Source organism: Rhinopithecus roxellana, chromosome 3 (assembly GCF_007565055.1).
Source record: "Rhinopithecus roxellana isolate Shanxi Qingling chromosome 3, ASM756505v1, whole genome shotgun sequence".
NCBI classification, from domain to species: domain Eukaryota; kingdom Metazoa; phylum Chordata; class Mammalia; order Primates; family Cercopithecidae; genus Rhinopithecus; species Rhinopithecus roxellana.
The window spans coordinates 84692811-84710422 of NC_044551.1; the positions used below are offsets into that span (position 1 = coordinate 84692811).

At 35.8% G+C, this 17612-nt stretch overlaps 1 protein-coding gene across 1 annotated transcript in view; it reads right to left on the bottom strand.

Moving 5' to 3' along the window:
- ZFR (zinc finger RNA binding protein) overlaps positions 1 to 17612 on the bottom strand; it is a 90960-nt gene that overhangs the window by 23958 nt on the left and 49390 nt on the right. The window contains exons 11-17 of the mRNA XM_010378011.2: positions 17137 to 17282; positions 12215 to 12377; positions 10423 to 10628; positions 9480 to 9630; positions 7136 to 7277; positions 1692 to 1789; positions 737 to 832 (exon numbers count right to left, since the gene is read on the bottom strand). Coding sequence (XP_010376313.1) covers positions 737 to 832; positions 1692 to 1789; positions 7136 to 7277; positions 9480 to 9630; positions 10423 to 10628; positions 12215 to 12377; positions 17137 to 17282 — 1002 coding nt within the window. The remainder of the gene's footprint in view (positions 1 to 736; positions 833 to 1691; positions 1790 to 7135; positions 7278 to 9479; positions 9631 to 10422; positions 10629 to 12214; positions 12378 to 17136; positions 17283 to 17612) is intronic.

Genomic DNA, 17612 nt, shown 5'->3' on the forward strand with positions numbered 1-17612 from the left:
GGCCATGCTTGTGTTAAAAGAGATTAAAAAAAAAAGAGAGAGAGAACTAAGGTAATCTTGCCTATTCACTCTCATTAATTCAAGTATGGAGTCAATAGGTTTTTTTTTTTTTTTTTTTTTTTTTTTTTAATGAATCCCTATCTGAATTCTTGCTCTTCAGGAATCAAAGTTTCTAACAGTAATGTACATAAAGATAGAAACATATACTATAATAGGTATAATTTTTTTCTTCTAGAAGAAATCACAGGAGATTAAGATAATCTGCCTTTAAATAAGGTTTTTGGTTATTTTGTAGCTTTCTGTGTTACTGAATTTCCTATTTTTTTGTATTATTTTTGAATTATATATATTTCTGAATTTTTACAGTTCCCAACCACATACATTATTTTAAAAAATGTCCCTGCATAAGGAGATTAACAGTTTTTCAGTCTTCTTTATACATTTGTATATTGTATGTAAAAATCAACTAATAAATGCTGTAGTATTTTTAAAAAATACCGTGAAAACAACAAAAAGAAGAAAAAAAACACAAAGAGAAACATCAATGAAAATCTTTAATTAGTCACATTTGAGAAAATTAAACATTCTAAGACTCCCCCAAGGACTTTTCATCCGAAGAGAAAAACTATATTTAGTAAATGCAAATAAAGCTGATAATCATATGTAAACTGAGAGGATAAAAACTGCAGAATTATTTCCTATATGTTTTTATACTATACAGTTACATACTACTTACCCAGCTTGGAAAATCAGACCAAGTTGGAACTCGCTGACAGAGGTCTCGAAGAATGCGTATGATAATCACACAGGACTGCAGACCATTAGCTCTAGCCTTGAGAGCAACACAAAAACCAATTGAATTAATCTTAGAAATACTGAATATATCCCTTGATGAAAAAAAGTTAAAATACCACCGTTCAATGGAAGCTCAGATAAAAACAAAAACAATCACACTTAAAATTGGGTTCAATGAGCTGCCATTTACAGCAGTATTTTATGCCAGGGTTAGTATTTAAAAGCTGGTATTTAGGTCAAAGTAAACAGATTATACAAGAATAATATTTCTTGATCCCCTGTGAACCTTGACCTGTGTTCATTTAAAACAGTAAACTTAAAAAAAAAAAAAGTCTGCCTACATGAGAAATAAAAGAAAAAGTAAAGAGCTAAAAAGTTTGTCTAGGGACTGAAAGGTTAAGGAAATCTGTTTGGTTTCCCTTCTGTGCCTTTGCATGACTGCAAAGTCACTAAACCAAACAGCTGCTTCCTCACCTTTCACTCCCTACACTTATTAACTTAGAGAAAGAGGGGGAAAAAAATCTTAAAACTATACACAAAGCTTTAAACACATATTCCATTATTTAAAGCAAAGTTAATCTGCAGCCTTATGGAATATAATATATATACACAAACGTGATGTTCCTAAACAAGTCAACTTTAAATATAGCCACTAAAAATAAAAAATAAAAAAACCCCAACTACAAAACATTCCCCAAACCTAGGTTCATTGTCAAATTAATAATTAACTGCAATATGCAGATCATCATACCCAGCTTTCTATGTTAACATATTTTCTGATATTTAAAATAGTATCGCTTGGGCAGTCTTTTGAAATGTTTAAGCACAGTTAAACATGTTGTACTGAACTACTCTCTCATAAGGCTACAAGAAAAAAGTAAAATGATGTTCCGAACCTGGAACCACTTAGCGTGGCGTAGAGCAGCCAGAGCGTCAAGGCATTTTTGCCTGTCCAAGACGTCCGGTGGGTCTTTCACCATACCCGAGGTTACATCTAAAATGGATTGAATTGGCAAAATGCAGTGAGGAATGGGTGTTTGACCAGGTGAGCAAGACACTTCCTTAAGGTAGCATCAGTGTCACATGAGCCATTTGAGAGCTTGTCAGCACTTTAATATACCCACGGAGATATTTTCAACAAATTTACATAATCCAATATGAGGAACAAACGAAAGGTTAACTTAAATTCTTAATTTAGTAATATAATAAACAATTTCTGGAAATATAAACCCTACCCACCAAAACGAAATCTGAAGGAAAGATTACTGGACACAGTGCACTAGCACAAAGACAACAAGACAAGAGGGAACACAAAAATCCACCTTAATAAATGAGAATGTACAATAAACTACTGAGTTTGTTCAGTACTCTAAATGGTCCTAAGTTATTCTGGAGCTAATATAACAAAGAACTGATGATAAATATAGAATGCTTAATAGTTGTAGTTACAGAAAAAAATGAAGAACCCAAAACAGGCATTCTTTTTTTTTTTTTTTTTGAAATGGAGTGTCACTCTGTTGCCCAGGCTGGAGTGCACGATCTCGGATCACTGCAACCTCTGCCTCCTGGGTTCAAGCGATTCTCCTGTCTCAGCCTCCCAAGTAGCTGGGATTACAGGTGTGCACCACTACGCCCGGCTAATTTTTTGTATTTTTAGTAGAGATGAGGTTTCACCATATTGGCCAGGCTGTTTTTTAACTCCTGACCTCAAGCCTCGGCCTCCCAAAGTGCTAGGATTACAGGTGTGAGGCACTGCACCTGGCCCAAAACAGGCATTTCTAAAAGTTTAACGCTCTCCCTTCCACAGGAAAATTTTAGTTATCAGAGTATGAAATGCCCTTTAAAATTTAAAGTTCCCATAAAGTATTTCAAAAAATGATAGAAGAGAAACAATAGGCAAGGCAGAACAGGGAATAGGAACTAGCATGGTTAAACAGAATTAAGAGTGGAAAAGATGCAACAAACAGCATCCTGTGACGATAGATGTGTAGGGTCTTTAAGCTAATTAAAACATAAATGAGCTACACAAAAGTTGAGAATATATGTAACTAAACCAGGACAAGAAGTTAACTTTACATTAGCAAGTCATTCATAAAAGTAGACAAAGGGCTATCTTTATATCCATCTAAACATCTGTAAAATGTGTATATTAACAGCAGATCTGCTAATCGAGCTATTAATAAGCAAATGGCAATTATTCCAATCTAATTCACAGCTTTCAGTGATTTAAATAGTATATTTTCTCAATATAGAAAAATTATATTATATATTAAATATAATAGTCCTTTGGAAATTATGAGGCATTTAGAATAGTTTAATAATTGAGTATATAAAACGAATATGGACAAAAGAAAAAATACATGATAAAAGTAAGAAAAAGTGAATTATCTTACGAGTACTAGTTGCAGTTCTGGTCAAGTTACTCATATCTCATTACAAGCATTCAGGTATCTTAAAAGATAACTTGTTCTTATTTTGAGTAGATGACATATAAAAAACATATTTTGAAACTGACAGAATTCCATTCTCTAAGGTTTCTTTTTCTTAGTTTTTTACTCCTCAAGTAATCAGATGAAAATCTGTGTCTACAGATTTTTCAGAAGATATATTTAGAGGAAAGACTTACAGATAATCAAGGAAAACTGTGTGGCATTTTGAGAATAAACACTAAAAGAGGAATTTGGTGCTAAAAAGAAGCTATCAAGACAAAAATATTAGTACTCTCAAAACTTGTAAGACCAACTACTGAACCTAGAAATAACCTGAACATAAGAAATGAACTATTCTGTTAGGAATAGACAAGGAAAAGGGACACAAGAAAGCACAGCTAACTATGAAGTTTTAAAAAAGAAAAAAAGGCCAGGCGCAGTGGCTCACACCTGTAATCCTAGCACTTTGGGAGGCTGAGGCAAGTGGATCATCTGAGGTCAGGAATTCGAGACCAGCCTGGCCAACATGGTGAAACTCCATCTCTACTCAAAAATACAAAAATTAGCTGGGCGTGGTGGCATGTGCCTGTGGTCCCAGGTACTCAGCTACTTGGGAGGCTGAGGCATGAGAATTGCTTGAACCTGGGAAGTGGGTGGAGGTTGCAGTGAGCCGAGATTGTGCTGCTGCACTCCAGCCTGGGTGACAGAGCGACTGTCTCAAAAACAAAACAAAACAAAACAAAACAAAATCCCTCACACACAAAAAAGAAAAAGCTGACTTCCCCAAAGCAGTAGTATAACATGCTAAAGGACCTCTTTCTATGTCCCTTATTTACTTACATTTGCTAAAGCTAGAATGCAAATAGGTGACAATGTGCAATCTCTTTCTAAAATGTTTCTAAATTTCTAATGTTAATTCACAATTTTATTTCCTCCAATATGCAAGAAAATTTTGTTTTGCACATAAGCATTCATAACTTTGGAAATTTTAATCCATGATATAAATTCAAAGATGCCAAGACACCTATTGCAATTTTTTTTTTCTTTGAGATGGAGTTTCACTCTTGTCGCCCAGGCCAGAGTGCAATGGCATGATCTTGGCTCACTGCAACCTACACCTCCCAGGTTCAAGCAATTCTCCTGCCTCAGCCTCCCGAGTAGCTGGGATTACAGGCGCCCGCCACCACGCACAGCTAATACCTACTGCAATTTAAAAACAAATTACAGCTATAAGTAGAAAATTTTTGTTAAATTTAGTGTGGATTTTTGTACCCATTTTCTATTTCAAGTAGATTAACCCCTTAGATATATTCTGCTAAAATCATACTTGTTGCCTAACACCCAGTTAACAAAGCAAAACAAAAACCAGTTAATTTATAAAAACAAAATGCTAATTCTTGTTCTACATGAATGCATCTCACAGATTTTAAGGGGTTAATCACCAATTAGAAGACATGCTGTGTCCACACTATTTTATGATTAAACGTTAATGGGAATATATTAATTCAAATTAACATGGTCATGTAAAATATATAACCCACTCAACCATTTAAAAACTAGTGTGAACACTGCTCAATTCTACAAGAGACGAAGACAAAACAAACAAAACAGTCACACAAAGGACAATAAATGCCAGGCTCTGCATCCAAAATCCCTCCTTTATCAAATGGCAGATGTGACACTGAGCTTTTGAAAACCTTGGTCAAAAATCCTTCCGATGTCTTGGCAGCAACCCCTGACAGGATCAATCCCCTCTGTTAGAAGGCTTTGGGCCGGGCCTGATAAGCTACAGGTGGGAAAAAACACACACAATACTTAACTTGCTGCAGAAAAGATTCTGTAGCAAGGGTTAGAGCATTCTGAACATTTCAAGCTTAAAGTCAATTAAATGTTTACTTAATGTTTAACTGTCAAACACAGTATCATAAAACAGATCTGTCGTGCGTTTAACAGTTATTTGGACAATGTAATCATTTCCTTTATTAATTTTTGCTATTAAAAAGGACCATTATGCATTAAAGAGGCTACCACACAATGCGCAAGTAGTAACTCTCATGATTCACAATTGTTCTTCCGGCAAAGCCTTCCTTAACCCCTGTACTAACTCCCCAAAGCAAGCTATAGCCTTTAAATGATTTTAAGACACAGAGCATTGGGAGCTGCAGTGAGAGAGAATACATACCGTTATTCTGCAGCAAGAAAGAAGCAATCTTCATAATGAAGCTAAAGACATGGTTTACTGCAGTTATCTGCAGCAAGGAACACTATCAATGTTTCTACACTTTGACACATCCAACTTTTCAGCTCAGTGTCTTGAAGCAAAATCTCTCCATTTTGGACTGATCATTTTCCTCGTCATATTTACGAAATTCAGAACAATAATTCTAACTCAAGTCTGGGTCAGACAAAAATATAATTTTGTTTCCTTTAGGAGGGATAGGTTATCAAATAATTTACTGCAAATATGATACTATTCACTTTAGACTTTTACAACATAAAATGGCTTGATACTGTACAAATTTAATAAAGTATAAATATAACTGAACAAAATGTATTCTGAAATAAAGTTAAATGGTTATAATTTTACACTAAATATAGCAACATTTATAATATATCATATCAGTTTTATCAAATCCCATATGCTGTATATGACCTGACCAGATTGACTCAGGAACTGTTTCTCCAGCAACACCCATGGCCAGACCTTGAGTAGAAACTCATGTTCACATAAGAAAATCCTTTACACAAAACTCATTTAAGATGCAAAGCTTAAGATATAAATATCATCTGATTATGGTATACATGCAAAGTATGTAAAATTAGACATCTCCCAATGGCATTTTTGGTAAAATGTTCTTTTCCTGGGTTGTGAAAAGCCCAGTGTCTTAAAAAAATTGCTCCAAGAAAACAAATTTAAAGAAACAGTAATTGAGAGACTACTGATGCTATTTTATACAAATTAATTTTAATATTAAGTATGTAGTACCCTCTTCCTCCTCAACCTGTATCACAGAGAAATATTAGTGTAGACTGTTACTTCATACTCAACAAGATGTATAAAAACATGAAAGGAAACAAAGTAAATTTTATCTGACCCATAAAACAACAGAACCAACATACTGCAGACACTGATCATGCTTTTCAGCTTAAAAGCTTTTGAAGCTCTGAAAACGTTACAGAATAGTCCCTAAAGCAACATTGCTGGCACCAGCAGGATTTCATATTCTACAGTTGTAAATTAAGTTTAAAAACCCTGAATTGTGCTGTGACTCACTATCTACATTTACACAGTTTATTTTTCAGTATCTGAAGTGTGATATTAGGGTCAAATGTCCAAATCCTCCTGCATTAGGATGTTCTGCATTTATGAAAGCGCTCCAAGCCAAAGAGCAACCTCAGAGAACTAGAAATATTTACCACAGGACAAGCCAAATCCACTATCACATATTTAAAAATGCCTCTTAAAAATATAAGTGTTATGAATACTTAGCCAATTTTGTGAAAACTCTTGTCTTTTTTGTAAGACAAGGCAAGAGCAAAAACTTCTTAATGCCAAGTTAAAGTTGTGTCCCCCTAGTCACTAGCAACATTTTAAAACCATTTTTTCATGCATTGACTATGCCAGTAAAAGTAATTTTGAAGTTTTTTTCCAGAAATCTGAGGTTAGCAAGAAAAGAAAGAAATCAAGAAAATCAATCATACCACAGTGTTTTATATAAAAATACATCACTAAAAAGAGCATTTACTCTGTGGGAAATTAACTTAGGCAAAACCGGTTGCTAAATAAGTAAAATCTATCAAATTCACATGTAATGCCAGCATGTTGCCTTCTAGGGCTTAATACCATTTTAAAGAGTAGACAAATTTTAAAAAAAGTTAATAGAAAGTAAAAAGTTTAATGGCTTTCCAACCTCCTTCCCTCATGTTCTCTTCTCGAATAATTGGAGAAGTCAGGGTGATAGTGACTTGCATTTTGGGTTCCACACATGAATTCAAAATTATTGCCGCTTCAGATACAGCACATTTTATGTCATACTTCTCAGGGCTTATAACCTGTGTAATGAAGATTATAAGAAACAAAATTGGATTGGATCTGTTGTATTAACAAACAAAAGCAGTTTCATTATGGCTCTTTCACTCTCTCACTAACCCTAACCATTCTATATGAGGACTAGATCATATACTGCTCCTTCTAGGAAGCCCTGCCATACATGCCAGTATTATTAGTCTTACTTTCAACTTTCAGAATTCTGTGTTGAATATTTACCATTGTTTGTACTGTGAGTTATTTGTACATACCTATGTCTTAGATGATAAATTCTTGGATAAAAGAAACACTGCCATATTTATAACATATTTGCATAATTTGAATGAAGCTAAAATAGCTACCTGACCTTAAAAGGAGCTACAATTTAACTATTCCCATATTGTACATTTTCTGTGAAATCCTCATTTTATCAGGGAGCAGAAAGTCTCAGTCAATATCCAAAAAAACTAGGATTTGCTGTAATTTGGTAGACACGTAAGTTCCATTTTATATGAACAAATGAAGACTCTACAAAAACTACATACAGTATTTACAGTACAGTATCTAGGTTTAAATCCTAGCTCTAATAGTTTACCAGTGATATGATGATAGACAAATTATTTAACTACCCTGCATCTATTTCTGTAAGATGGAGAAAATAACTGTACCTAACCTATAGGGTGGCTGGAAGATTAAATGAATCAACTATATAAAGCACTTAATATAGTATTATGTAAGTATTAACTATAAATTAATTTTAGTTCACTTGCTTATCCACTTGAAGAGTTTTCTACTTTTAGCTTAACTGGCTGTTAGCTATTTAGTTATGATATATTCCCTGGTTTGCAATTTTACTAAGCACCACAATTAGGATCAAGATGTTTATCACAAATTCTATGATTCTTCCAAGGCCTCCAAACCTTTTCTTTTCCCCCTTCATTGCCCTAGCAGCCTCAACAGGAGTATGAAGTAACACACAACAAAGCCAATTCTGCTGGCTCCTGATAATTAAAAAAAAGACTCACCTACAATAAAAAATTTCCCATCTGGAATAATAATAATATAAAACAAGCAACAGCAAGTGCCAGAGTTGTCAGAGTTTTAAGTTTAATAGTGTGCTTCACTGTCCCTTTTGTCATCGGCTGCTCTGTTACAGTAAGGTACCGTTCTAATTCACTACTGCAGAACACACATTACCAATGAAATCTGATTCCTTGAATTTAGAATGCTTCATTAAATTGCAAGTTTTATACCCTCAATTATTAAAGGAATCACTACTTTAAATCTCATTCTGATAAGCTAATATATAAAATTTTTGTGAACTTAAGCTTAACAAAAAGTTTGCTTTTGTAGGACCCAAATGAAATATTCTGTTAGTTTTGCATTGCCACGTTTTGCTGGATGGAGATAGGAGAAGTATTTCCTACCATTATAAACATGTAGAAAACTGAAAATATTCACAATATAACTGGGGAAATTCAAATCAGAAAGACTACTTTAGTTACTATATTTTATTAAAAGCATTCAACTAAATAGGCAAGAGGTTCATGAATTTAAAAAATTTAACCTTGCTACACATGGGATTTTATTTTTAAAATCACTTTGTCCTAACAACTGCCTTCTTATGATTCAAGTCTTGGAAAAAGAACAAGAAAAGGAAGGCATTTGCTGCAATTTTACATTTTTAAATACATCAGCAAGATGGCTTCATGCCAAATACAATCACTATAAAACCTAAAAAAGATGAAGTAGAAAATAGTTTCGGCCGGGCGCGGTGGCTCAACCCTGTAATCCCAGCACTTTGGGAGGCTGAGATGGGCGGATCACGAGGTCAGGAGATCGAGACCATCCTGGCTAACATGGTGAAACCCCCGTTTCTACTAAAAACTACAAAAAACTAGCCGGGCGAGGTGGCGGCGCCTGTAGTCCCAGCTACTCGGGAGGCTGAGGCAGGAGAATGGCGTGAACCCGGGAGGCAGAGCTTGCAGTGAGCTGAGATCCGGTCACAGCACTCCAGCCTGGGTGACAGAGCGAGACTCCGTCTCAAAAAAAAAAAAAAAAAAAAAAAAAAGTTTCATCAGTTTGCACAATCAAACAAAAAAACTCAATACAGAAAGTCAAGCCAAAATTTTAAAGGCTGGCTCAGGTTTAAACTGAAGCACAGTCAGTCCTGCCAAAAACTTCTAAACCAGACAAGGGGTAAAAATTAACATTTTCATAATACTTACAGCAAGCTGTTTGGGTAGGTTTTCTGCAATACGGCTTAATAATGTCTTTGAAGGTTTCTCTGAGCACAGCAAAACAAGGTTGACATTTCTATCTCCTCGGAGAAGTAATCCTTTTGCCAATACTCCCACTCGCAAAACTCCTTTCAAAGCTCTGCAGTAAAATAAAATTATATTATGATATTTCTCTGCTTAACCAGAAGCATAATATTCTGTAAACATACAATAGTAAGTGAAATAACTTTTATACCATTAAAATTTCCATCAACTGTAGTAGAAAGACATCCAGCATTTTTAGAACTATACTTCATTTAAGCAATGTGGATTAAAAAAAAAAAGAGCTAAGTTCTTTACAGAAAGACAACTGCAAAGCAATGGACATTAACACTTCTGTTTCTTATTCACAAGTCAGAATAATAAGAGTCATGTTTAATATAATACAAAAATATTTTCAAATGGTAAAAGGAAAATAAAAAGTTACAGCTAATAATGCAAACTTGATATACAGACATTGCTAAAGCTTAGGCTTAATCATGCTTTACAGTCAGTGCTTTAAGGGAATAGTTATTAAAACAAAGACTGAGTGTGGGGCAGAAGCAACAAATAAATCAAAAGAGAAAAACTGCAGCTGAATACAACTGTAGAACTATAATGGCTGCTTTGAAATACTCAAAATAGTTTATTTGAGTTAAATTTAATTACATTTAACATTTAATTAAACTTAAAATGAGTACAATTACAAGGTTAGAGACCACATGTGTCCGTGGAACTGTGTATTTCTATTTTTGCAAGCAGCAGCTGAATACATGAAGTATCTAACACAGGCATGGTTAAAATACATAGAACTCACACCAGAGTTATCAGTCATAAGCTGTATTTCAAATGTAAGAAGTCCATGTAAGAAAAACCAAAATTATAGACATGGTAAATAACTTTCAAAACACACCTGTCTTTACCTCCCTCTTTCTTATCATCTCCCTCTTTGTTCTTGTTCTTCTCATGTTCAGACAAACTGTCTGAAACTAGTTTTAAAGCACGTTCAGTAATAGAAACAATTTTCTGAACTGCCTGTAACTCCTCTTCAGTTGGATAAATGGTGGCATGTTTTGTCATTACATAACGGTCATCAGATGAGTCAGGACGACGTAAGGGCTGCAGAGAAACAAAGTTGCTCAATTTAAAAAAATGTTTCCTGAGCAAAAGCAAATGATATTTTTCAACTATACATATTTGTTGTATCTTCTCAATAAGAAAAGCTTTATCTTCTTTTTCCATTTCAGTAAAAACAAAAATGCGAACTATGGAAAGTTATACCATCAAGACTATATGTATGTATGCATGCATGCATGTATACCCACTTTGCCTTTGCCTCAAAACAAATAACATTATAATACATATAAACCTAAAGCTATGAAAATGCTCTTAACTTTAAAAACCAGTGATTCTGAAACTTTGCTTTCAGTAATTCAAGTCTTACAACTGTCAACCCTCTGAGCAAAGATAAATGAGAGAATAGGTTAAAGAAGAGAAGTCTATTTTTTTTCTTGTAACTGCTCTATAGAGAAACAAATCTTGTTTTCGGTAGACTGAACCTACACAAGATGTCCCTTTTACCCAGCTTCTGTACAACATAAACTCTCAAGATGCAGATTTTTCCTACAGTCTTAATAACATCAACTCTGGGGCTTATCTTAAACCATTTTATCTACCCCTTATCTTTCACTCAATTTAGAAGTAGTAGGTTTTAGATGGTCAAAACTGGAATAAGGAAAAAAAGATTCTAAGCCACTGGTAATGGAAAAAGAAGAATAAATTTCTTTTTATTAAAAATAGACACTGGGTCTCACCATGTTGCCCAGGCTAGTCTTGAACTTCTGGCATCAAGCCATCCTTTCACCTTGGTCTTCCCAAAGTAGACTGGGATTATAGGCATAAGCCACTGCACCCAGACCAGTAAGAATAAATCTAAAGACAAAGCAGTTGCCTTTGACATCAGTTGTTCCTGACAGGTATAGCGACTCATGCCTATGTCCCAGCTACTCAGGAAGCTGAGGCTGCGGTGAGCTATGATCATGCCACTGCACTCCAGAGGAAAAATAAGAAAAGAAACAAGAAAAAAAATTTGTTGTTCCTGCTAATGTAAGGAAAACCAAAGGCAAGAGTCTCATGTGAAAGAAGAGTTGGCATAAAAAGCTCTGTTCCCATTTAGCATATACTGAAAATAAGAAAGATTCCCAGAAACTCTATGAGGTCCTTATACAGAAGACACAGGAAACATGTATTTCCTTCCTGTAAAAAATGGAGGAAAGATCCTAAATCACATTAAAAACTTGTATCAAGCTGGGTGCAGTGGCTCATGCCTGTAATCCCAGCATTTTGGGAGGCCCAGGAGGACAGATCTCCTGAGGTCAGGAGTTCAAGACCAGCCTGGCCAACATGGTGAAACTCTGTCTCCACTAAAAATACAAAAATCAGCCAGGTGTGGTGGTGAGCGCTGTAATCCCAGTTACTTGGGAGGCTGAGGCAGGAGAATTGCTTGAACCGGGGAAGTGCAGGTTGCATGCAGTGAGCCAAGATCACACCACTGCACTCCAGCCTGGGCGACACAGCAAGACTCTGTCTCAAAAAACTGTCAAGACTACAAGATTATTAAGTCTAAAAATTAGCCCCTCCAAAATTGTTTTCTTCTAGTGCTGAACCAAACTTTCACCCCTTATATCACCAATGTGGATACTCACTGCAGGTCCCTGAGGCTGAGGAGGCATGCCTGGTCGGACTCCCAGAAGTCCTAATGGGCCTGGAGGACCATGAGGATAACCTCCATCAGGCATTCGGCGGCGATCATCCCAATGATGCTGTTCTTCCTCCATTCTTCTCCAGTACATGTCCTCTTCATAACGTCTGAAACATAAATGACATTATAAGCGTATGAGGAAAAATACAGCACAAGAACTTGCATCAACAGTGACAATAAAAAGCAATAAAAAACCGCACCCACATCAGCCTAGCTAAAATTTCTTCCCAAATGTATCTAATTTTCCATGTTTGCTTTCATTGCAAAGTAAATGAAAGAGAAAAGAGAGCATGAGAGAACAAAGAGAAAAGCCGAAGAAAATTTCAGCCTGAGGAAAAAGTAAAAAGAACAGGCATGAGAAACCTCAGTTTCTTACAGTCTCTCTCCTGCTTTAAGTATGAACTGGAAACCCAATGCCACCTAAATGAGGCAGGCCAACACTGTGAGTAAATGACCGGAAGTGCACATATCACATTTGGGAATTTTCTTCATGTCCTCAAAGAAACATGCTCTTTCCTATGTCTCTACTATGAAGAAAAACAGTGCAAGGCAGTAATAAATGAAAAATCATAGTCAGTCTCACTGTTGGGGACACATTAAGGGTGTTTGGAATTATGGTAAAATAGAAAGAGCATGTCCTGGCTAGAGATAACAGCCGCTGCAACTCAGCTCCTATTAATTGTTGCCATAAGGGAATACAATAGTCCCCACCATCCTCATTGCTGTGGTTTCAGTTACCTATGGTCAACCACGGTATACAAATATTGAACAGAACGTTCCAGAAAGAAAGGATTCATAGGTTTTAAATCTTGCGCCATTTTGAGCAGTGTGATGAAATCTTGCGTTGTCCGGCTCCATCCCACCTGTGAATCATCCCTTTGTCCAGCATATCCACACAGTATACACCCTACTAGCCTATGAGTTCTTTAGTAGCTATCACTGTTATCAGATGGAAAACATATAGTATATACAGGGTTTGGTACAACCTGCGATTTTCGGTATCCACTGGAGGTCTTGGAACGTAACCCCCTTGGACAAGGGGGGCCTGCTGTACAGGCTGTATTGCTGAGGTCACCAGGATTTTTGTGAAACTTCATGGTTGCTGGTTCAGATTACAAAATACTATGCATACCAAATATAACACCTCTGAGCTGAACTCAGAATGTGAGGAGCTAGTGTATAGCCTCTGGTTTACTGACCAACATTTGTACAATCTATTCTTCTTTTTTTTTTTTTAACAATCTCCTCCCCTCTGCCCTTCCAGTTCTTTCCTCACTTTCAACTTCAAACTAGGATACCAATAATTCCCAAGGGAAACCATGTGTCTACAGCAAATTCTGTTAACAATTAGGTTAAGGTTTGACTAAAGTAATCTATTAAAACAAAAGAAACAAGTGTGCTTCCTGACTACCATTAAAGAAACTACCAATTTCCTCAGGTTGGGAATAAGCAGTGCTTTTTTTTTTTTCTTTCTTAAATTGGCAGAGTCCCATTCTGGTGCCCAGTGCAGTGGGTGGCATGATTACCGGTCTCTACAGCCTTGACCTCCCACGATTAGCTGATCCTCCCACCTCAGCCTCCCAAGCAGATGGGAATACAGGCGTGCATCACCATGCCCAGCTAATTTTCCTATTTTTTGTAGAGATGGGGTCTTGTCATGTTGCCTAGGCTGGTCTCAAACTTCTGGGCTCAAGTGATTACCTGCCTTGGCCTCCCGAAGTGCTGGGATTACAGGCAGTGAGCCACCGTGCCCAGCCAGCAGCGCTTTTTAGGATCAACCAACTATGGACTGACAGAAACCATTCTTCTATCTATGCTATTTAGGTTTTGAGGAAAAAATGAATAAAAATAGCTTAAAGGTTCTGGAAAATCCTGTTCATTCCAGTTTCTAATAGTGTACTGTTGTTGCTAACAACGTTTAAGTCAAATGAGGGCAGGGACCTTTATCCACTGTTTACCAATTTGTGCTTACCACCTAATACAGTTCCTGGCACATTGTGAATGCTTAATAAATAGTTGATATTATCGGTGAAAGAGGAAAGCACTGTATAATCTAGCTATAGAGGAGAATTTCCAATATGTTACAAAGGCAGAAACTTCATAAAGGACAAAACTGATAAATGTATAAAAATCAAAACTGACACATACATGATAGTAAAAAGTATTTAAAGGTAACCCATAAAAAAGGATTAATAACAATGTAAGAAATGTCTGTACAAATCAACAGGTAAGAAAAAACAAGCAATTTACCACAAAAGAAGTATAAAAAGCCAAGCATGAAAACAATTGAAAGTGAAACAAAATGGCTACCACATTTAATTGGTAGAGATTTTATTAAGCTGTAGCAGGGGTTCTCTAGGTGCGATCCAGGGACTCCAGTGGTCCCTGAGACCCTTTCAGGAGATCCATGGGATCGAAATTATTTTTACAATAAGGCCAGTCGTGGTGGCTCATACATGTAATTCCAGCACTTTGGGAGACCGAGGCGGGCAGATCACTTGAGGCCAGGAGTTTGAGACCAGCATGGTCAACCTGGTGAAACCCCATCCCTACTAAAAATGCAAAAATCAGCCAGGTGTGGTGGCAGGTGCCTGTAATCCCAACTACTTGGGAGGCTGAGGCAAGAGAATCGCTTAAACCCAGGAGGTAGAGGGTCCAGTGAGCCGAGATTGTGCCATTGCACTCCAGCCTGGGCAAGAGTAGGACTCTGTTTTCTTAAAAAAAAAATTATTTTCATATTTTCATTATAAATACTAAGACACATATTTGCTTTTTCATTCTAAGTGTACAGTGAAATTATCCAGAGGCAACATGTGTTATTCACCACATATGAACACAAAAGCAAACATGAGAATCTTGCTGCCTTCTCTAAAATCAGACATTAAAGAGATGTATAAAAATGGAAAACAGCATAATTCTTCCCACTATTCTGTGGAAGAAATAGTTATTAATTTTTTTACTGTATTTTCTTGATTAAATATATTTCATATATTTTAACAAATACACATGTAACCATATTTCAAAAAATAATTAAAATGTCATTTTAAAATGAATTAATAAATATTTGAATTTCTTAGTTTTAAATTTTGTTTTTTTGAGACAGAGTTTTGCTCTTGTTGCCCAGGCTGGAGCACAATGGTGTGATCTCGCCTCACCACAACCTCCTCCTCCTGGGTTCAAGCGAGTCTCCTGCCTCAGCTTCCTGAGTAGCTGGGATTACAGGCATGCACCACCACGGCCGGCTAATTCTGTATTTTTAGTAGAGACGGGAATTTCTCCATGTTAGTCAGGCTGGTCTTGAACTCCCGACCTCAGGTGATCCACCTGCTACACCCTCCCAAAATGCTGGGATTACAGGCATGAGCAACTGTGCCCAGCCAGTTTTAATTTTTAATACAGTTAAGTCTTGACAGATACAACCCACATAAGGACTCTTTGGAGTCCTTGATAACTGAGGATAAAGGATCCTGAGACCAAAAAGTTTGAGAACCATTGGGTTATGCTATCCAGTATAGGCAGACAGGTGAGTATCCTTCAAACATTTCCATTTCCAATATTCTATTATTAGCAGCAACTAACAATAATGTATGCACTGATATCGCCTCAATAGGTTCACATACTTGGTGAAAGAAACAAAAAACTGCCTCAAGGAGGGTCAATATATTAATAATTATAATAAGGAAATACTGGAAACTACCTAAATATCTAAACAATAACAACGAGGATTGGTTATGAAGAAAATTTTACATATGCACAAAATACAAAATCCAAATTTAGTTTTAAAGTTGAAGATATGCAAATGAAAAAAGTGGATTATGAAAATACGTATACGGTATGTTTCTGCTAAAACTGTATTTTAAAAGTTGTACAAAAATATTCACAGTGGCAATATTCGTAATAGCCAAAATGTGGAAACAAGTTGCATGTCCATCAACTAATGAACGAAAACACAAAATGTGGTACATGAGGATGTATTATTCATTATCATTTAGTCATAAAAGAAAATGGAATACTGATACATGCCACGATCTGGATGAACCATGAAAACATGCTAAGTGAACGATGCCAGACACAAAAGACTGCATTAAGCTGATGCAAAAGTAATCGCGGTTTATACCAAATGAATTTATTAATTCAAATCGCCATTTGGCACAAACCGCGATTACTTTTGCATTAACCTAATATGACTCCATTTATATGAAATCTCCAGAATAGGCAAATCGACAGAGACAGAAAGGTTAGAGGCTGTCTAGGGCTGGGGGAGATACTAGGCATGCAGGACACATGGATAATTATTGTTAATGGGTTTGTGATTTCTTTTGAGGGTGATGAACTGTCTTAAATTGATTGTGGTGATTGTTGCACAACTCTGTAACTGTATAAGTTTAGAAGATATATTTCAATAAAACAACATTCATTTTATATATTTATATATATATATATATATAAACAAATATTTGAAATATGTTTTCTCAATTCTCCTTCCCTATAGCCACTAAAGTTTCTCAATGGACATTATTAATGTGTAGAATCTATCAAATCTTCTATTTCTATCAGGTAACGTATGTCTATTTTGCTTGTTTGAAACCGAGGCACTTACTTATAAAATGAAATATTTCTTCATATGTTTAATTTATAAAAGATGCCAATTAAACATATAACTCTAATACCAAGGTCACAGTAAAATATTACTATAGCCAGTAACAATGTTAATGTATGTCTTTCCCAGACCTAGGATCTTCCTTGAGTGAAAACTGAAAGTAAATAAATCTGGATTGCTTTGAATGGGAGTCATATCCCCAGAATGGCTAAGTTTTTAAGAAAGGTTGAACCACTTACCAGGCTATCAAAAGTTAAACATATTACCTCATTTCCATTCTCCAACGCTCCTCTTCTTCTCGCCTTCGCCAGTACTCCTCCTTCTGCATTTGCTTCCTCATTTTCTCTTCTTGAATCTTTCTTGCTCGAATACTAGGCTTTACTTCTACTTGCAAATCTGGATTTACTTTTTTCTATTAATACAAATAAGACATTAAAAAAACAGCAGCCCCGAAACAATCTACATGTATTTTTAATCATACAATTACACATATTCTTTAATCATGGAGGCTTTTAGTTTCAGGTTTCCCACTAGAGAGTAAAATCAATATAATTAAGGTGAATCAAAGATTCAAAATACATTAATAAAAATTACGTAACTTAGTGCTGACCAACAAAAGGTCATGAAATCCTTAGAAAGACTAATGGATATTTAATTTTACTTTACATTTAACATTTGAACAACAAGGGTTTGAAGTGTATGAGTACACTTACATCTATGCTGCTGAGTTTCTTCTGCCTCT